This window comes from Aedes albopictus, chromosome 1, assembly GCF_035046485.1.
Source record: "Aedes albopictus strain Foshan chromosome 1, AalbF5, whole genome shotgun sequence".
Lineage (NCBI taxonomy): Eukaryota > Metazoa > Arthropoda > Insecta > Diptera > Culicidae > Aedes > Aedes albopictus.
The window spans coordinates 259914290-259936948 of NC_085136.1; the positions used below are offsets into that span (position 1 = coordinate 259914290).

Sequence of the window (22659 nt, forward strand, 5' to 3'; positions counted from 1 at the left end):
GATGAAAAATCAAATATTTCAATGAAATTCGGTGCAAATACAAACTATTTACCATTTAACAGAAAGCTTATACCCGTGTCTTTCATGTACATACGATTTTGCCGTAGTAAATTATTTCCATGTGGGAGAAAAAATCACTTAAAATTTGCACTGCTTCAGAAAGCCGCAATTTGGTTCAAATTTTGATTACCTACCCTATAAGTAGCTTACAGAAAACTAAGATGAAAAGCATGCTCTGCTCCAGTGAATGAGGAACAGCGTTAGACGCTTTCACCTCTGAAGAGAATCTTCACCCCTAAAATTATCTGCTAATATTCTACCAGGACTTGTTCGGACAGTTAAAAACACGCATTTGCCAGTTTTGATTACGATTACATAGTAGGAAGATAATAATATGATTTTTAATAGAACTGGTTCAGATAGAATTTAGAGCTTTCAATGTGTTCAATGTCCTCGGACCTCTTCTCTCTCGTAAGGCAAGCCTTCTCCGTCCCAAATTGTTTCATCATGCTAATTTCCTTTTTAGGGTGTTTATCGATCAATTGAATATCTTAGTTGCTAGTTTCTCATTAGTTAACGTATGCTTGTATGTTTTGTGTATAATATTTGAGTTATGTTGTAGTCACTCTGCGTTTTCTAATTTGCCCCCGTCTTGCATAGGACCCCCAAGTTTAGCGTGTTTGCAATTGCGTAGGCAATGGCTCCTTGTTTCGAACAAAAAAAACGTATCAAAATCAGGTGAATAGTTGGAACTGGATACCATTTCGCCTACTTTGATGCAGCCTATAATATGTAGCAAAAATGTCTTAAAAATGAACTGTCTATAAAAAAAAAGAACAAACATAAGATACAGCTAAAAATATTTTGAAAAAAGTTGCATATATTTTTCATAAATGTTCCCATTGCTGGACACCGTGTGTTTAACGGTGGTGCTTCACGTCAGTCCAGCCGTCCTCATCTGGGCCAGTGTTGCGGGCTGCGTAGGAGAAATGAAATAAGATTAATACCTTGACTAAGCCAAGGCTATATAGTTTTGAACTTACCCTCCTTTGGTCGCTCCTCGCGCCGATCGTCCTTCGGTTTGGCGGCCTGATCCTGTTGTCGGGGTGCGTTTCGCCAGTTTCCACCTTCTTCGCTTCCACGGGGTGCTGCCCGACGCCAGATGTTGTCCCGGTCGCCACCGCGATCACCTCCGCGATCATCACGACGTGGCCCACCGCGATCGTCACGACGGTCACGGTTGTCCCGTCCACCAAAGTCCCGACGTTCACCGCGATCACGGTCACGATCACCACCATCCCTGCGCATCATACCAGCACCGCGTTCACCGTCGCTGTTTTGTAAAAATAAATGAAAATGATTATGAATTTCTCGGAGAATTGCTACTTTAAAAAAAAACTTACCGCATCGGAGGTCGATCTCCGCGACGCATTGGTCCACGATCATCATCTCCCATGCGGCGCATTGGTGGTCGATCTCCGCCCATCCGCCGGTTTGCATCGCGATCGTCCTTGCCTTCGTCGTCCTGGCGATCACCTCCACGACGCCATTTGCTCGTTTCCTGGTCCTGGTCGCCTCCAGCACGTCGCTCTCCTCCGGGGCCGGCTCCGGCACCACCACGAACATCCCTGAAGCGCGGTTGGTAGACGCCTTCCTTCTTGGGCGCATCGTCACCTCCTCTGGGTTCCCTCGGTCCAGCCGTTCTCCAGGCCGACTCTTGCTTGGGTTCCTGTGCTCCTGCTGCGGGTTGAGCTTGAGCGGCCGCTGAGGGAGCATCACCTCCACGACGATCTCTCCAGGAATCTGCCTCACGATCACGATCGCGTTCACGCTCGCGATCGCGATTGGCGGCTCGAAGAGCGGCATCTCTCTCTTTGTTCTTCTTCTCGACCTCTTCCTCGCGGGCACGCTGCTTTTCCGCGATCAAGCGAGCCTTCTCATCCTCGATGCGTCGTTCCTCTGCACGCCTCTCACGCTCGATGCGATCTTCCTCTTCCTTTTGCTTGCGAAGTTCCTCCTCGATACGGCGACGTTCTTCCTCCTTCTCGCGGAGCCACTTCTGGCGACGTTCCTCGCGTCGCTGGTACACACGTTCGGTTAGACGTCGCTTGCGCTCTTCCTCCAGGGCTACATTGAAGGCCTTCAGCTTTTCGGCAAACTGGTTGCTGCGTTCTCCCTTCAGCTTCTGCCAGAAGACTTCCCGATCGGGTTGCATACGCTTCAGGCGCTCCTGGATTGCTTCGGCGTTCTTGCGCTCGGCGATCGCCTGTTCGATGCGGGATGCTTCCTGTTTCTCCCAGAATTGTCTGTCCTGGACCAGCTTGTCTTCGAGGTATTTCTCGATCAACGGGATTTCCTCCAGGCGCTTGGCCCGTTCGAAGTAGTCGATCTTCTTCTCCTGCGACTTCAGGTTGTTATCGTGGGCCTTGCGTTCCTTGAGACGTTCCTCGGCTTCCTTAGCTGCGATCTCATCAGCATTCATCTTTTTGATGTCCTCTTCGTCGAACTTCTTGAGGATCTTCTGGCCGGCTGCCGTTTGCTTGAATTGATCGATCTTGTCCTTCATGTTGCGTTCCTTGATCATCTGAAGTTCATTCTCGTGACGTTTACGCTCACGTTCTTCGTTCTCCTGCTCCAGGCGACGCATTTCCGCGAGTTTGTGCTGGCGAGCGACTTCCTCCTGTTGGCGAAGTTCCTCTTCCTCGCGCTCTAGGTTTACCCGCTCGATGTATTCCTTGCGATCTTCAATTTTCTTCTGGCGTTGGAGGATGCGCTGGTGTTCCTTAACCATGTTCTCCTCGTAGCTCTTGACCATCTGGGCTCGGAGACGATCACGTTCGGCCTTGTGCCGGTTGGGGTTGATCGTGGCGATCGCCCGGTGTAACACGACGGACATGTTGACCAACTGGGAACGGACCTGCTCCGAGGGCATCGACTGAAGGGTTGGACCGTCAGGGTGATCCTCACGCTGGCTCTCGCTAAGATCAGTTCCGAAGTGGACGCAGCGGTTGCGGTGATCGATCGTTATTTGCATGTCATTGTGACGGACGCAATCGACCAAGATGCGCTCCAGATAGAAGCTGTTGGAGAATTTGGCCAGGGCCAGGAAACGGGAGAACTCGATCGACTGGTAGACTTGTGAGACCTGACGAACCAAGCGAACCAGGGTGACATCCTGCAAGGCCTGAGTGTACTGGGCATAGGGATTGTTCTCATCGACGGTGATCTCTTCGATGATTCCCTGGACACGTTCACAGAGATTCAGAGGATCAAACTCGACCTCCAGCCACTTGTACAGGTTCTGGAACTGAGGAGCGGCCAGCTGGAGTACATTCAAGCGGAGAACGTCCTTCAACAGGGAAGCACGGGTAGGTGGCTGCTGCAACCCTAGAAGGACTGCAAGCTTCTGAGCCTTTTCCAATGGGCTCTTGTCAGTTTCGATGAATCGATCGAATTCCGGATGAGCCGATGGGAGTGGGATCGCCAAGGTGGCAATCAACACGTGGGAAGTCATCCGCTGGATCTCCTCTTGGGTGACATTCTTCTTCATGTCACGGGACAGCTGGAATAGCTTCAACAGAGCAGCAGCGTGGAACAGCTGATTTCCGGCCTTCCAGAACACCATGGCCAACTTCTGATAGTACAAGGCCATCGTCTTCGGCATCGGAGTCTTCTTCGAGAGCGTCATTAGTCCATGGATGTCCTCAATGGCCTTGTACGCCTCCAACCACAGTTCCATCTGAATGGCACAATCCAGCTGGTTTAGACGCGTGTCCAGGTTCAACTGTTGCGTCTCCGGCTTCGAAATGCTCACGTTGGCCGTCTGCGAGCTCACCTTGCTGATGTCCTCCAGATGTTTCCTCAGCTTCTCGCACAACTTACGGAACTCCATCTTCCGGTTGTACTTCAAGCAGAATCCGAAGGCCATCTTGGCAATGTCGTGGTACAGATTCTCGCAATGGGAATTGACCTTCAGCAGCTCCAAGCACTGGCAGTAGCTTTCCCACAGGAACTTGACCCACGGCAGCAGAATGGTCCGATCGGACCGATCCTGAGCGTCCTCTCCGCACACGGCACTCATCAGAATGGATTCCGGCGTAGCCAAATTGTCCAGATCGTCAATGTCCAAAATGGCCTGGGACGATTGCTGCTGGGCGGCTTCCGTGCGATCCTCGGCCATCTTCAGGTAGCCCCGGATGACGTTCTCCAGCGAGCCGACGTTGACCAGCTGGAACATGTTCCGGTACTGGAACAGGCCCTCCTTGGCGATGTGGGACTTCTTCAGCTCCACGCACAGGTCCAGGTACTTGAACATGATCGGCTCGATCACCGACTCGGACCAGGTGTAGGTCCATTTCTTGATGCGGAACACCTCCTGGAGGGTATCCAGGGCCCGGGCCGGTTTGCCCACTTCGATGAATTCTGCGGAAAACAAATAAGAATAACAGAAATTTAAAACGAATTCCACAGAACTTGTGGTAATATAATTCCAGGGCTGGTAGGAATCAAGTTTATAAAAAAAAAAAATAAATCAAATAGGTACACAGCTCGTTCCTAGGACAATATCAGGCTGCATTCATGGGTGAACGCGCTAAAACGATGTTCGGCATCCGGCAGGTGTTGCAGAAATACCGCGAATACAACGTGCCCATACATCACTTGTTCATCTACTTTAAATCGGCGTATGATTCAACCGATCGAGACCAGCTACGGCAGATTGTGCACGAACACGGATTCTCGGATAAAATGATACGATCGATCAAGGCGACGATGGATCGAGTGATGTGCGTAGTTCGAGTATCAGGGACACTTTTTAGTCTCTTCGAATCTCGCACAGGATTACGGCAATATGATGGTCTTTCGTGTTTGCTGTTCAACATTGCTTTAGAGGGTGTAATAAGGAAAGCGGGGATAAACACGAGTGGAACGATTTCGTCGAGTTTCGTCGTCACACGATGTGAACTGTCTACAAAACGCTGATTAGACAGGTAGTCCGACGGTAGAAGCTTAAGACGGTTTTCTTAGGCGAAGCATGTTCGAACACCATTGAGGACTCACCGCCTTTGGCACTGTAAGGTGACCGAGCATCATGTGCACTGCACACGAATAGTTCAAGCGGAGTTTGCCTAGGCGTGGCGGGGGTTCAGCAGTGGGCCCTGCTGGGCCTCTTCAGAAATACCACACATCCGGAAGCATCAACTCCAAGGTAAGGTAAGTTACCTTGATCAACTCTGTACAAGCGATTCGGCACCGCTTCCAAAGTGCCCAAGCCTGATCAGGGGTGCCTCGGGCACATCAGGAGCAATGCCACATGCTAAGACCGCTCAGCACCTAGAATGTGTAAGACCTACTCATAAGTGCATAATTTCCAGACTATATGTGTAACCCTTACACATTCACAAAAACAGCTCGTACACTCTTCTAGATGCGAAACGTCGATATTTTTTCTTGTTTACCAAGGTAACTAGTAAACCTAGCTAGATTGCCGTACATTTTTTTTGTCAATTTCACGATTTTGTGGACGCAGGAGCTGATTTTGTGAATGTGTAAGGGTTACGCACGTGGTTACGCATTTTTGGTGTAGTCTGGAAATTATACACTTTAGTGCTCAGCGGCGTTAGCGTGTAGTCGATTATCACATCTGTGATGTTCGTCGGGCTAACATGCCTATTCATGTGAACTCACATGCCTCTCAATTTGGAATGTCCACAGTGACTCTTTTACACAAAGTTGTATACGTTTTCAAGAAAGTACTAGCTCAAACGTAGTTTTTGCTTGGGTGATTTCTTGAATATTGAGGATTCTTTCGATGGCATGTTTTTCAATGTCATATTGAAAGTCGCATAACGTCACAAGCTACCTGCAATGAGCTGTAGGCTCTCTTTACGCTTATGCGTTTTGGGAACGTCCATAAATTACGTCACGCTTTTAGGGGGGAGGGGGGGGGGGTTCAGTAAAGTGTGACAACCCATACAAAAATTTCAGAGGTCTCATACAAAAAGTGTGACAAAGGGGGGGGGGGGGGGGGGGGGGGTGGGTTGAAAATGGGCAATTTTTGCGTGACGTAATTTATGGACGCTCCCTTTACGCTTATGCGTTTTACAGTGTCCTTGTGTAAAACATGCTTGAAATTTGCTTCTTATTCTGGCTGTCTTGTAGCGCAAATCTATACTTGAAAATATTCGTGTTGGAATTCCCAAAAGATTTTTGTGAACTCCGTAAGAATTGCTTAATGAAGTTCCAATATAAAAATCCAGTCGGCTAACTGAAATACCCTTTAATGAATTATTTATATGAGTTTTTAAGCTATCCCAAGAATTCTGAAGGTGTGAAGGATGGCATTATTTGCGTATTTTTATGTTATAATTCCTGTAGGCAGAATTATTGGAGTATTTTCTGGTGAAATTCTTCTAAGAATTTCCTAACAAATTTCCCGGAGGAAGTTTATTGCTAAAACATTGAAACTGGCTTTTGAAGATACATTTAGATGAACAAAATGCAGAACTCAGATATTTTATCTGTTGTGTTCTCAGATACAACCTATTCAAATAACAGATTAGTTCTGTTCTATGAAAGCACTAGCAATGAATTCCTAAGCAGAATTTTTTCTCAAAAAATTTGAAAATATCTGGGGATTTTCGTAGAAGATTTTCTATTCATAAACAATTTTTAGCTGAATTTGTAGGGAAATTCTCAAACCCTAACAAAATTTTGACGATTCTGCCGTAATTTGTAAGGCTCTTTTTAGATTCTGGGCTTAATTTCTAACTACATAGTCCCATTTTTGAAGAACCCATTTGAAAACTCGTGAATAATTTTTTGGTAGAAGTTGATGCGTATAGTCTTTAAAGAAAACTAAATTAGTCCAATTTCAGTACAGCCGGTTTTCAGCAGCATTGGAATTACCCAGGAATTAACCATTAGATTAACCCAGGGTAACTCAAAAAGAAAAATCATCAGATATTCCTACAAAGAATGGGCTTAACATTACATATTTCAGTATAAGAGGTGTTCTTTTTTTCTTTTGACATTCAAAATTTCAGGACAATGTTTCGTCAGCAAACAACAACCCCAAGAAGGTTATAAAGCAATTCTTCAGATGTGCATTTGAAATAAAGGTTAAAAACTTCTCTACAGTTTTCGTATGTACGTCCTATTTAAAGAATGTTTTCCATTGGTTACACCAGGTATTCCTTCAGGAGGCAGGCCATACATTGAAAGATTTAATATAAACAATATAGAGAAACCTGTCTTCTGGTTTTCAACTTGTAATTTTTCTTCCGTTTTAAAGTCATCAATTGCAAAGATTTTTGGTACTTGTTTATAAATTTATCCAGTAATTCTACAAACCGTTATACACAAAACACTTCAAGAGTTCCTCCCAATATTTCTTCATCAATTCATGATTCCATAAAAAAAATCCACTGAATTATTCTCAATTTAGTTGAAAATCGGAGTTTTCGACTAGCGAAGTTGGATTTTTTTTCCAAATCCATGCGTCGGACCTAACTTCGGAAGTGGTGCGCTGTATAGTAAACCTGGTCCGCTATACAGCGCACCACTTCCGAAGTTAGGTCCGACGCATGGATTTCGAGAAAAATCCAACTTCGCTAGTCGAAAATTCCGGGTTTAAACTGCACGGAGAATATTAATCTGCCGCTCTACGTTCTATTGTCTACGTTCTATTTAGTAATTATTCCTGGAATTATTCCGATCTTTTTTAAATGCCACTATACGAAATTTTTAGTATGATGGCTTTTAAGATGGAAGCTTTTCTATGAACTTATTCCGAAATTTCAAGATATAGTCCTTCACTAGCGAATTAAGGAATTATTTCAAAAAGTTTCAATGAAAACATCAATTGAAACTTGTCCCAAAGCTCAGCCAGATATTTCGGCAAAAAATTCTAACTACTACATAAAAAAGCTGGAAAGAATCTCTAAAATTATGTCACTAATTTCTCCTTAGTCTCAGTCAGAAAATCGTTTTCAAAGCACGTCAAGATCCAAAATCTCACCGACAAGAATTCTCTGATTACCACCAGAATTCCAGGGGGTTTCAGCTAAAATAAATTTCCTTAGTTTTCTGGCAATGGAAGTCTAAACTCTGCAAACTAGGTGATTCCTCGATTGAGTATACTCGAACTGAATTTCTCGACAAATAGCTTTGTAAGATAGGGTAACCAATATAATTTGGACCCCAATATATTTTGGACCCCCTGGGTCGTATTATCACAACTTACATAGATTTAATGATACGATGACGGAAATATTTATAATCATTCGCTAAGTAAGATTGCTCTGCACGAGCAGCAATCATTTCCTCACTGGGGATATCCTTATTTGCCTTGAAATTATTTTTTGCCAATCTCGTCATCCGTGCGAGTGTCGCATCGTGTTTACAAAAAGAGACTGCGGTGCTGAGGAAACTTGCAGATGTAAACAAAAACGTTTATCATGCTAGCGCATTAAATTCGCAAAGTTCGTCTAATCAGCCTTTGTCAATCAAATAATAAGGATGTGATCCAGCATATTCAAGCGGCAAATTCTTCCAAAATAGTTTCAAACTAGTTTAAACTCCGGGTGTCCAAAATATATACTGAAGAGGGTCTAAAATATATTGGGGTGTCCAAAACAGTGAAAACTGATGCTTCAAAAATCAGTTATTTTCTTCGAATTTTGAGCTAGAAATTACCTTGTGGGTATTTTTAACGGACAGTGGAGGCTTTTTCGAACATACTGACATTATCATTATTTGTAAATACCCTCTGAATCTGTTTGATTTTGACTTAAATTCAAACTACTGTCCTCTAGGGGTCCAAAATTCAACTGTTACCCTATTCTGTGGCTAATCATTGAAAAAATTTCCAACGGAATTCATATAGGGTATTGGTTTCCCAAGCAACACAACTTGTTATATAACAGTTTAGAATTCACGTTTCATACATAACCTGTTGTATTTTTCTTGTATTATTTACATAAAATCATACGCTTATATAATCAAAACAGCGCAAAAAATGGCGGCTTATAAAACATCTTACATGTTTCATAAGATGTATCCCAGTACACTTATATTACCTACCTGATTATTAACTGATGATATTAAAGTCTTGTGGTGGTAGTAATAACTTGCAAAATGCTTATAAAATACAATCATTTTCAAAACTATATTGAAGGCTAGATTGAAGGCAATTCCAATTTAATATTACTCGTAGAAAACTATTATAGTACACTCTCTAATCTTAGGTTGAAAATAAGCTTTTTGATGGCCATAGAGCTTGCAGAATCCATTTATATTACTTGTAATAATAATAAACCCTGTCATATCAAATATGGATTATACCCATGCAAATGCAAGAAAAAATAACAGGAATAATAATAATAATTGAGAATGTATGCAAACATAAATGCCTTTGCGTTTTTCAGCCCAAAAAAGATTTCCATGGTCATAAGCAATCGTTAACGGGAAACAAATAATGATATGGGACATACTCAGACAATGTGGTACTATTTAACATGCGCTTCAGGATTTATTGTGAAACATGTTATTTTAGTCGCGCAAATTTAGAGCGCCACTGGATTGTTTTAAAAAACGTATCATTAAATAACCAATTTTGTGCAATTTTTCCGAACGATCACGAAAAAACAATATGGCTGTCGTTTTAAAGCTTACACTTCCGTTTAAAAATATGGCGATAATAGACCTATAATATTATAGTAAACTTTAAAGCTTTTTACTTGATCTTTCTTATTTGAGATTTGTTTTCGTTTAACTGAAAAATTCGTTAAACATGTTTGCACTCATTACAATTATCAACATATCGAGGAAAATGTTAAAATAAGTATGTAAATCATATATTTTAGGTATGCATATTTTTAGCCTGCACTGTTATTTGGATCGAGCTAATTCTTCAAGGAATTCCTTATTAAGCATGTGGCTCCCATTTTCATCCTACTCTTCAAATGAAAATAATAGTTTTTTTTTGCTGATGATTTTGATGATTTCTGGGTAACTTTATTTATTTATTTTATTTATTTATTTAACAAATACTTACTAAGTAAGGTACAACCTTTTAAAATTTAGCAATCGGAATTCATTTATCAATTCTATTATTATTTCTATCCTTATAGGTACTTATCCTAAATTTAAACTGTTTAACTAATTACTTCCATTAAAGTGGTGTGTGCTCTGCCTGCGGAACTCTGACAGATTATTACATGACTTAATTTCGGGAGGTAACTGATTCCAATACACAATGCCTCGAACGAAGAAAGAATGTCCGTAGTGTGACGTGTTGTATTGGGGTATAATATAGTTATTAACACGAATGCTTTGGAAGGGATGTAATTTATCTAATAGAAAACGGGGTGTTTTAGTAGAAATGATTTTGAACATAGACAAAACTGTTCTGAGTTTGATAAATTCGTAGAAGCCGCAACCAAGCAATTGAGGTTGGAGATACGTTACACTTGAGTACAACGATAGGTTAAAGATCCAACGTACACAGCAATTCAAAGCTACTTTCAACCTGTAGAGAGCTCTAGCAGAGGCATTAATAAACAATTCCAATCCATAAATGAAATGCGGAAATATTAATGTTTTAAAAAGGCGCAGCTTAATGTGTGATGGCAACATACTTCCTGTTTGCTTCAAATGCCTTAAGCATCCAAATATTTTCCCACATTGACTGTCAATGTGGGAGTCCCACTCAAGATCGTTTTGGAAAATAATTTCAAGATTAGATGCCTTATCAACAAAATCAATAGCAGTAGCACCTATCCTAATTTCAGGAAACATATTTGGTGTGATACGGGACCGTGATATGACCATAACTTTTGTTTTTGATGAATTTCTAGGAAGAAAGTTGGAGTTTGACCAGGCTAAAACATTCGACAGATCATTGTTAATTAATTGTGCCAATTCTGATTCAGAAAGGTCGGTGGAACAAATATAGATTTGGACATCATCAGCAAACATATGTATGCTACAATATCTAAGAACAGATGGCTAATGTATATTGTACTTAGCTTTGTGTTGATGCACTTTAGAGTGTAATAAAATAATCATCAACTGTCATTAACCGCTTGCGCACAGGTACGCGCTAAAGACACTATATGCAAAGACACGAAATGTTCCAATTGGAATTCCAAATTTGCTGTCAATGTCATTCCAATCGAACAGGAGACCTGTCAAACGCGCTTTAAAAGCATTGCTCGACAGCATCATCGTCATGACGCGACAATCATCATCAACAGCAACAATCATCAGATTTCGTGTCTTTAGCATACAGTGTCTTTAGTACGCGCAAGCGTATGCGCAGTTGCGCAATCATTATTATAAATAGTAATAAACAGAGCCTGGACGCTCTCTTAAGTTTCCAACACTCGAACAAGACACACGAATCTTCATTAGTTACTCCTGAAGAATTCCCCCCAAGTGATTAAGTTTTATTACGGTAATTGTAACAAAGGTTACACAGTCCGCTCGTGAGTGATCTCCCCATTTGCCTGCTGGAAGAAGTCCGGATCATCGGATAGAAAAGTGGCGACGAGGAAATCGGCGCGTTGGTCATTTTCCCGACGCGAAAGTGAAAACCCCGCAGCAGCGGGAAATTCAACTAGTGTGCATTTTGCTCACCACCTGTGGAGCCGGTGAAGTTCGGCTGAAGGTAAAACCAGCGGCAGCTAGCAGAAAGGTAGAAGGTAAAGTGTTTTTCGGTGTAGTTTTACGGTAGCTCCGAAGCCATTTGGATTGGCGACATCGTTTTCTAAGGAACAAAAGACCAATTGCCATTGTGATTTATTATTTCCATAACTGATTGTTCCTAGTGAAAAGTAACCATTTTGTGTTAACAACATATTAATTGTGCTTTTTCTTTGTATTTTGAGAGGTAAGGTGTTACAACGGGTGGCTATTCCGGAAGAGTTTCGGGTGCTGCTGAACTTTCGCTGGGTGGCGGCGACTGTGCGTGTCATACGGCATCTTCCCGGGTGGCGAATGGGTCTGGTCCGTGGACACCTTGGTAAGGTTGACATCGATCGGGTGAGTAACGGAGATTTTTATTACGACGTGTGTTTGAAGATTAGTGGTTCAGTTTTTGCATTTACTTTGAGTGAAACTGTTTAGGATATTTTGACGTAGGACTACGCTGGACAAATTTTGATTGTTTTGAAAACTTTTTAACATTTTGAAACTTTATTGATTGCAATTAGTGTTGTGAACCTGTGAAGTGTATTTAACGACTAAATTTGTGTTTTTGCTTATTTTTGGCAAATATGGCGTATGTGTTAAATCCTAATATTGAACCTTTCCGCAAAGGTCAATCTTTTTCAACTTGGATTAAACGATTAGGATTTCATTTTCGAGTCAACAAGGTCAATGACGGTCAAAAGAAAGATCAAATGTTTCTGTTAGGTGGAGATTACCTTTTTAGTATGGCGGACAAATTGTATCCGACCGAAGAAATGTTGGACGAAGTGTCTTATGAAATTTTAATTCAAAAGCTTAAGGAAAAACTTGACAAAACTGATTCAATTCTACTACAAAGGTATAATTTTAGTATGAAAGTTCAACAACCTGGGAAAACTGCAAGTGATTTCATTTTTTCGCTCAAAGTTTTGGCGGAGCATTGTGAATTTGGTGACCAAAAGAATCGCCTTATAGTTGATCGTATTCTTGTTGGTTTAATTGATAATTCCCTTAAACATAGACTTTTAACTGAAGATAGTTCGAAATTGACTTTAGCACATGTTGAAAACATTATCGCTTCTTGGGAAAAGGCGGATATTCACACAAAAACTTTAAAGAACAATGACAATGTTGACTTTGTGGCTTCAATTGATAATAGATATTCTTTTCATGATGGAAGACAATTGGCTGAACGTGTGATGACAAAAAGATCCCATGGTTTTCGTAGGGCAGTTAATAGTCATTTTGATTTTGGATCTGCAAAAGATCGCCATCACGCAGCAACATCCAAATTCCTGCAACCTAGGCGTCGATGTCCACCATCTGGAAAAATCCATAAGCGCAGAAGAATGGACGACACACGATGGACAATGGATCAACCTATCTGTGATTATTGCGGACGAAGAGGACACTTGCGAAGAAAGTGCTACAAACTGAAGGACGATTTGAGCGACGAAGAAGTTAACCACGTTCCTGAGGTAATTACCGATGACACAAACGGGCTGTCCGAGGAGGTTGACAGGCTAATGACCATCGATTGTGATTCGGACGGTAGTGATTCTGGTGAACTAGAGTGCATGCATGTTTCTTCCATTGAAAAAAGTGATCCCTGTCTATTGAATGTCTCTATTGAAGACAATCCTGTTCAGATGGAGATGGACAGTGGTTCCTCAGTTACAGTGATGGACAAAAATTTATTTACTTCTAAATTTGACATTCCTTTATCAAAAAGCTCAAAACAACTTGTAGTGGTCAATGGTTCCAGATTAAAAGTGTCTGGAGAAGTGGAAGTTAAAGTTGAACATAATGACAAAATAGCAAATTTACATCTTTTAGTGATTGATTGTGATTACCAGTTCATTCCTTTATTGGGAAGACCATGGTTGGATGAATTTTGTCCCAACTGGAGAATTTTTTTTGGTGATTTGATGCCAGTGAACAATATTTTGAAAAATCAAAGCAAAACACTAATTGCTGATACAAATCCAAACTTTTCTGACATAGTTGTCAAGAATTCGACTAAAACTGTAAAACATTTTGAATCAGACTTGATTTTAACTCGTGAAGTGCCTGTTTTTAAACATTTTTATGACGTTCCTTTTTATTTTCGGGAGATTATTTTCAAATGTGATAATAGGTTTAATACAGAGAAGTCAATTATTACAATTAATACAAGACCCCAAGCAACTGCTAATATTTTGGACCACCTTAAAACACCGATCATTTCAACGAGTGATTTGTTGAATGCAGTGCCAGCTTTAAACAACAATGCTGTCTTAATGGGCAATGCTGATGTTCGCTTACGATTTCGATCAAAAGTGTCCTTGCCTACGAAATATGGTCGAGAACTGCAGAAAAGCTTTATGTTTGAGAACAACTTACCGGATATTTTACTGGATATGGCAAAGCAGACAAAGCGTTATACATTTTTACCAAAGCTTTTAAACTTTTTACGCCATGGTTGGTATGCTGACATTGTACAGTTTGTTGTTGTTTGTGGCCTTTGTGCAACTCTGGCAATACTTCCAAAACTAAACATTAGGACAAAAAGCAAACCTGCCGAGATACCATTTAGTAAAAAACACACAGTTGATTTTCGTTTTAAGCAAAATGCCTTCTTATTGTTGGTAAGGAGTTTCTTTAAATGGGTGGAGGTAAAGTGTATAGTGAAAACTTCATTAAAACTTATTGATTGTTTTGAATTGTCAGACTTATTGTCGGACGATGGTATCTCTTTCAACTCACATTCAATTCACACATTTATACAAACACAAATACTGAACAATTCTTCATACAATCCTGCTGAAAATGGCTGGAGAGAAAGACTAGTAGAAAAGGTGAAACAAGAGTACGGGAATTTTTCCTTGATGTTAGAAGTGATTGAGTTGAGTGCTGAAATCCACCCAGGTAACCACTAAGCACTGTTCTGAGCATTATAACGGCCATTAAACAGCTTTTCAGTGCTAAGTAGCTCTATATAAGCATTCCTAATGCTTATAGGCACTATAACCAGTAAGAACTAAATTAAGCCCTGTAAGCCTATATAAAGCCTACAAGCTGTAAAGAAGTTTGTCAGTGCTGTCACAGGGCTTGGAGCACATGACGTTTATATCAATCAAAATAGATTTCGACCAAAACAGACTCGAGTCGGTCATTATCAATACATTTTAAACATCCATGTCGGACGGGATTGACGAAACGGGATTATTTTTGGCATATTTATCGGAATGGTGTTGTTAAATAGATAATGGAATTTGGTTATCTTGATTATTCCATTTTTTTCAATCAAGACAAACTCCAGCTCGTTTCCCTCTTCTTGTGAAACGTTTCCCGACCATTTATATAAACATTGCTTCTCCTGCATCAATTTCTGCGTTCGTTACCACCAACCTTACCACTGAATCATCCTCATCCCATATCATTTTCAACCCTCGAAATGCCCAAACTATTTTGTTTTTCATGGTTTAAATACTAGTTTGATCACACCATTCCCATGGTGCATTGGTGGAGCAGATGAGAAAGGCAACGGACTTGGACTTGATCAGGAACTCGGAGGACAACAGCTAGAATCTGGATGAAGTAGCAAAAAAGCAACTTCAATGGAAGCGAAGGAAATTAGAAAAGAACAGGAGATAAACAATTTTTTTTTTCTTTTTTCTTTGTCTCACTTTTGACAACTTTCGCTCCAGAGACTTGGTACGATATTTTAAAGTTGGCCGTATATCAGCCGAATAATTCGCCAAAAGTGGCTTTTGAGCAGCTCTATAAGAGGATATAGAACCAATTAGCTCTGTTAGCCAGGTTCTACATTCGACTATAGAGCCGACTTAATGCCATTTTTACGGCTTAATGGTTACTTGGGCAGATATTTTTATTTTTAATTAGTTTTAAAATCAATTACGTGACGTTGGAGGTTTATTTTCCTTCCATAAAGCAATTTGTTTACAAGCATGATTTCCCACATTTTGGTGTTTCTACGTGTTTTTTAAAATGCTTTACAACAATATTATTACAGACTATAAATAAGGCGATCCAAGAGGCGACCTCTACCGCACATCCATCCCGAGACTGGTTCGTTGAACGACGAGGGCCGAAGCAACCGAGGCTGTCGATTCAAGCGTTCAAAATTGGTCGGTCGATGCTGACTGTTGAGGAACCTGGAGGAGTAATCGCAGAAGGAAACGATGTCTGGCAATTACCAGATCGGAGTAATAACGAAGAAATGAGAGACAATAGTGGTGAAATAGTAGTGCGTAGAAATAAGAAAAGAAAATTTGTAATGCTAGAGCTCAATCGCCTATATTGGCGTTCGAACATATTCAAACAAATAAGAAAAAGAAAATGTATATTAAATATGGTTAGGCTTACTGGCCTACCCAGGCTTTCGAGAATAGTTAGTATATCTAGAATAAGAAATGTTCTGTATTTTGAATAACTGTTCATTCTGAAGTTCATTCTTCCCGAAGGGGGAAGGACTAATGTATATTGTACTTAGCTTTGTGTTGATGCACTTTAGAGTGTAATAAAATAATCATCAACTGTCATTAGCCGCTTGCGCACAGGTACGCGCAAGCGTATGCGCAGTTGCGCAATCATTATTATAAATAGTAATAAACAGAGCCTGGACGCTCTCTTAAGTTTCCAACACTCGAACAAGACACACGAATCTTCATTAGTTACTCCGGAAGAATTCCCCCCAAGTGATTAAGTTTTATTACGGTAATTGTAACAAAGGTTACACAGTCCGCTCGTGAGTGATCTCCCCATTTGCCTGCTGGAAGAAGTCCGGATCATCGGATAGAAAAATGGCAAATCGTTAATAAATAATGAAAACAAGAGCGGACCCAGTAGCGGAGTAGCGGAGCAGTACAGATCCCTGGGGCACTCCAGATGTAATACCAACACTTCTGGATATTTGCCCATCGACTTGAACTACTTGATGACGATTGGATAAATAAGATTGTATGTATGTATGTATGTAATAAGATTGTATTGTATGGATAAATGTATTGTAAGTTTCACAGCATTACTTGAAAAATTAAATTGAGTTGACAGCTTCCTCAACAAACGATAATGTGATACCCTATCGAAGGCCTTGGAAAAATCAATTAAAAGTAATAATGCCTTTCCTTTTTTTATCGATAGTTCTATGGATATCGTCATGTACCTTTAACAGCCCACAGGTGGTATTGTGACCTGGTCTGAAGCCAGATTGATATGGATGCAGGAGGGTAAATGCTGTAACTTTATAATTAAGCTATGATTAAACATGTATCAGTAAGTCTGCGTCAGAGGCACGTTCTCCTATATTCAGGAAATTTGTACCAAGTAACAAACTAAACATTTTCTAAGAAAATGTTGGAGAAGTATTTTATGGCGTTTCCTATAAAATCATTTATTTGACTACCAAAAATTCTAGGTCTAATCGTTGACTCGTGCATCCGGACATTAAAAACCTGTCACCCGGATAATCTCTATCAAACAAGAAATAACTCGTAATTCAGAAACCAATGCTCATCTGCATCATTTAGATGTTGAATTTACTGCGTGAGGCATCTGAAACTGAGTAAAAATCTGGATTTTAAGTGAGTCAAGTGCTAAATCTTGGTATTGACTGGTTTGCTGAATATGATACACCGCGCGGCCTTTGTAATGTTTCAAACGCGCATTCGCACGAAATTCCACGCGGTAAATCCTCTTGGAAAGGAACAACCGCACTTGAGGAAACGCCGCAATGTTATCTCCCATAAGAATTGAGTAAAAGGGGAGCAAAAAACGCGGCTGTTCCTTTCCTCAGGGATTTGCCGCGTGTACTTTTGGGCAAATGCGCTAATATGAGTTTACATTCTGGACGCATCACACATCATTTCAAAAATTCCCGATCATAAACAAAATTCCCGACTTATTCCCGCATATTTCCCGATGAATTTCAATTCCCGACTTTTTCCCGCATTTCCCGAGTGTGTGGCCACCCTGGGAGAGGCATCCGCTGCTATGGCGCGATCGTCACGCAGGCCGCCATAGAGAGCGCCATACTTCGCTTAGAAGTCCCGGCTACCCTAAGGCGTATTCTGGAGAGCTACTTCCAGAACAGGGTGCTGATTTACGACACCGATGAAGGCCAAAAACAGTACAATGTCACCGCGGGGTTACCGCAAGGATCAATCTTGGACCCGGTACTGTGGAACGCGGCATACGACGGCGTATTGATGCTAGCACTATCACCGGGAGTAAAGCTGGTTGGTATATGATGAGTCGGAGAGTTCTACGAGAAGCTGAACCGCTCGCGCAGAGGCTTTGTGCCACAAGCCGACATGTGCCGAGATAATCACGGGAATATTCTCACGAGCGAGCGTGCGATGGTCGAGAGGTGGCGGCAGCATTACGATGAGCACCTCAATGGCGACGTTGCAAGTACCGAAGGTGGCGTGGTAACAGATCTAGGAGTATGTGCACAGGACGAAAGACTTCCGGCCCCTGACCTCAAAGAGATTGAAGAGGAGGTTGGCCGGTTGAAAAACAACAAAGATCAACTACCAAGCGAGCTTCTAAAATACGGTGGAGAAGCACTGGTGAAAGCACTACACTGGGTCATTACCAAGATTTGGGAGGAAGTATTACCGGAGGAATGGATGGAAGGCATCGTGTGTCCCATCTACAAAAAGGACGACAAGTTGGATTGCGGGAACTATCGCGCGATCACACTACTGAGCGCTGCCTACAAGATATTCTCTCAAATTTTATGCCGTCGACTATCACCGATTGCAAGAGAGTTCGTGGGGCAATATCAGGCTGAATTTATGGGTAAACGCGCTACAACGGACCAGATGTTCGCCCAGGTGTTGCAGAAATGCCGCGAATACAACGTGCCCACACATCACTTGTTCATCGATTTCGAATCGGCGTATGATACAATCGATCGAGAACAGCTATGGCAGATTATGCACGAATAGGGGTAGGCGGGGCATTATGGACACCCGGGGCAGAATGGACACCCTCGATATTTTGAAATATGCGAACTTTTTTGAACTTTTAATGAATGGAGAATATAGTCCATTTGTCTAAAACGTAGTTTCAGGAAAGAAACATTCGAAATTAAAATTATACTTGATTTTACACGAAAAAGTTGCGTCCTCCGTTTTTTTGTGCATGGAAATTATAATTTTCACACCATCTAAAATAAGGTTTAGTGAATAATTTAATGCAGGTCGATTAAAACCTGATATTTCTAGAACACATGCAAGTAGTTTTGCTGTATGTACATGCTTAACATGTTTATATTTTCTTCTTTATTATATCAAAAATCAAGTTTGGAAATATCTTCTGCTGCCGGGGCAAAATGGACACTCACCTTTTTGAAAGAAACGGCAAGGAAAAAATATAACCTAAATCACAATCCAACCAAATTCTTCGATTTCAGTATATTTTCGGTTAAATGTTCACTATAATAGACATAGAGTGAAACAAATTGGTCAAAAAACGACAGCAGTGGAAAATAGTTGTTCTAGGCACAGCTGTACATGCCGACAAAAACGAAGCTTTATCCCAAACAGCCTGAATTTAAATTAACTGAACAAAAATGAACTACTTCGGCGTATTATTCATCCATAATAGTTGTTTTGTAATGAAATTACTTTATAGGTGTAAATAATGTACGAAATTCGTAAAAGTCTCATGGTGTCCATAATGCCCCATGGGGGTGTCCATTCTGCCCCGTATGCTTGAAGACGGTCATGAAAAACTAACATTTTTCATAACATTTTTTGAAGTGGATAAATCATTTTTTTTCGTGAGCATTTTTATGCAATAGATGCTAAATAGACTTTAAAAGGATACATGTATCAAAAAACTAAACTTTTTTGACATCTTGCCAGGTAAAATTGGCAAAAACCTTAGGGTGTCCATATTGCCCCGCCTACCCCTACGGATTCCCGGACAAACTGATACGATTGATCAAGGTGACGATGGATCGAGTGATGTGCGTAGTTCGAGTATCAGGGACACTCTTGAGTCCCTTCGAATCTCGCAGAGGGTTACAGCAAGGTGATGGTCTTTCGTGCTTGCTGTTCAACATCGCTTTAGAGGGTGTAATCAGGAGAGCGGGGATAAAGACGAGTGGGACGATTTTCACGAAGTCCGTTCAGCTGCTTGGTTTTGCTGATGATATTGATATTATAGCTCATAAATTTGAGACGATGGCGGAAACGTACATCCGACTAAAGAGTGAAGCCAGGTGAATCGGATTAGTCATTAATGTGTCGAAGACAAAGTACATGATGTCAAAGGGCTCCAAGGAGGAATCTCCGCGCCCGCCACCCCGAATTTATATCGACGGTGATGAAATTGAGGCGGTTTAAGAATTCGTGTACTTGGGCTCACTGGTGACCGCCGACAACGACACCAGCAGAGAGATTCAGAGGCGCATTGTGGCAGGAAATCGTGCTTACTTTGGACTCCGCAGAACTCTACGATCGAATAAAGTTCGCCGTAGCACGAAGTTAACCATCTACAAAACGCTGATTAGACCGGTCGTCCTCTATGGGCACGAAACATGGACCCTACGTGCAGAGGATCAATGCGCCCTTGGAGTTTTCGAACGGAAGGTGTTGCGTACCATCTACGGCGGAGTGCAGATGGAAGACGGGACTTGGAGAAGGCGAATGAACCACGAGCTGCATCAGCTGCTGAGAGAACCAACCATCGTCCATACCGCGAAAATCGGGAGGCTACGGTGGGCGGGTCACGTCATCAGGATGTCGGATAGCAACCCGACTAAAATGGTTCTCGAGAGTCATCCGACCGGTACAAGAAGACGTGGAGCGCAGCGAGCTAGGTGGGTCGAGCAAGTGGAGGATGATCTGCGGACCCTACGCAGAGTGCGAGACTGGAGACGCACAGCCATGGAACGAGTAGAATGGAGACAACTCCTACGTACAGCAGAGGACACTCAGGTCTTAGTCTGACCGGTAAGGTAACTATGCTGAGAGAAGGGTGATGGCACGCACAGACAAACAGACATAACACCTAGAACAATTATCGTGAAAATCCATCGCCCACTTCACACCACCTACAAAATAGTCAATAACTGTTAATAACTGTGATTGTGATATGGTCATAAAAGCTGGGAAACTGGCTTTGTAACAGCTAGGACATTACGCCAAAGAGGAGGATTATACTGTTGACACATTCAGAATAAAAATCTTATCACAGAGATGATGATCACTTTCGAGAAAACTTTGAAACGTAAAATAATATAAAGAAGTCACCAGGCAAACCAAGGGGAACGCAATTAAATTGCGAAACATCGACGTATGTATGCGCAACGCATAGTCCACATTAATTTAGCGTACGAAACATAATTTTTCTGGCATGTTTGATTATTCATTCCAGCATGCACAATCCCATCAAAATTATCGAACGTAATCCTTCCGACTTTTCGTTTGGTCGCGCAGCAGCCAGCAATCAAGAAAAAGCAGGTGGAGTGACGAAAGCTCCACCATATTGGATGATCATTGGATCCGCACTGTGACGACGGCACTTACCATTGGCCCGTTTTAGGGCATTTTCCGGACGTTGCATATACCGGGACATGTTGACATTCGTGGCAGCGGGCACTGGTCTCGGGATTGAACTATATTTTGCACACTTTCTGCACCGATTTGCGGCTTTTTATGCACTTTTCCTGGTGACGAAATTTCACCACGCAGTCGGTCGCGTTTATGACAGTGTCGCGAAAGGGTGCGCGATGACGTTTGCGGTCTTTCGGTCGTCGGTCGGCTGCTTTTTTTCTCGATTTTGACATAGCCGCTTTCAAAATGGCGGCATCGATGCCGGGAGACAGGAAAGCGGTCGGTGCCCAGTGGGGTTGATGTACACTGAAAAACAAGAAAACCTAAATTTGAGTATTTTTAAAATTTAAACTAACTTTTGAGTTTTTTTTTATTCCCCTTTTTATATATTGTAGGGTAAAAAATATAATTTGGACATGTATGTAATTTGGACAGGCACGGCGTTGCATGTCTTGTTCCGGAGAGCTCAAAGAAGTAGATACTTCTCAATATCGATTATTGGATCAAGTAGACTCTATTCTGATGACTTACGGTGAAAATACGCTTAACAATTAAGAATTTTCTTCAAAATTATCGAACATGTAAATTATTTCACTAAAACCCCTCAAATGCACAGGTATGCAAGACGACATACACTTCGCAGTCACATACAATATTCGCCTCAAAATCGTTGAATTAATAATTGTAAGAAATTTAAAAGCCTTATTGCAATGAAAAATGTTCAATAAAGAAGCATTAGGCAGCCAATCTCTTAACATTCATCTAACGCTTAAAATAGGTGGTGTCTGTAGTGTCGGAAGGTGGCTTTCGGATGCATCACAGAGAGAGAGAGAGAGACGTGTACACTCGACGTTGGTCTGAATAGAACTGACTTCTTTATTGACATATCATTCCACTACGAGTAGGTGACAGCAAGCACTCTAATGTCGTTTTCGTTTTTGCGGCGGTGCTACACCGCTTCGTGCTACACTTTTCACTGCAAAAACGAACATTTTCGGTGCAGTTGCATTGATGTGCGTGAATAAAAACCAAAATATTTACAACTTTGCAAACGCTGATTGGTGGACGCGGTGTACACCTGCTACACTCCCGATTTTCTGAGTGCTGCACTATCATGAGCGGTGCAGAAAAAGTGCTACGCCGGTGCAGCACGAAAATCAAAAACGAACACTTTCGGTGCAAAAGTGCTACACCGGTGTAGCACCACCGCAAAAACGAAAACGACATAAGATTCATTCACACAACATGGGGATGCTGTACAATTGCATACTTGGAGGCGTATTCTGTGGGTCTGGCGATATTTTTTTTTTGATTTTAACAAAAACTTGTTACCGACAATGTCGTTAACAATGAAGGGTCAATTTTGAGTAGTATTTCTTTTGCTTAAATGTTTAAAATTTCG

General features: G+C 41.6%; 1 protein-coding gene across 1 annotated transcript; it reads right to left on the reverse strand.

Annotated features, from left to right (window-relative positions):
* Positions 1–359: 359 nt before the first annotated feature.
* On the reverse strand, positions 360–21449 carry LOC134285599 (eukaryotic translation initiation factor 3 subunit A-like). The gene is made up of 4 exons (XM_062846683.1): positions 21231–21449; positions 1404–4422; positions 1044–1333; positions 360–976 (listed from the first exon to the last, which is right to left on the reverse strand). The coding sequence occupies exons 1-4, from the start codon at positions 21277–21279 to the stop codon at positions 921–923; spliced, it is 3414 nt and encodes a 1137-aa protein (XP_062702667.1). The 5' UTR covers positions 21280–21449; the 3' UTR covers positions 360–920.
* Between the last annotated feature and the right edge of the window lie 1210 nt (positions 21450–22659).

Excerpts from the sequence above, each read along its gene's own strand:
- LOC134285599 (XM_062846683.1), bottom strand. The coding sequence starts at position 21,279 with ATGTCCCGGTATATGCAACGTCCGGAAAATGCCCTAAAACGGGCCAAT. Across the intron at positions 1,334-1,403 it reads GGAGATCGACCTCCGATGCG|CGACGGTGAACGCGGTGCTG; the intron begins GTAAGTTTTTTT and ends TTTACAAAACAG. Across the intron at positions 977-1,043 it reads CGAGGAGCGACCAAAGGAGG|CCCGCAACACTGGCCCAGAT; the intron begins GTAAGTTCAAAA and ends TCTCCTACGCAG.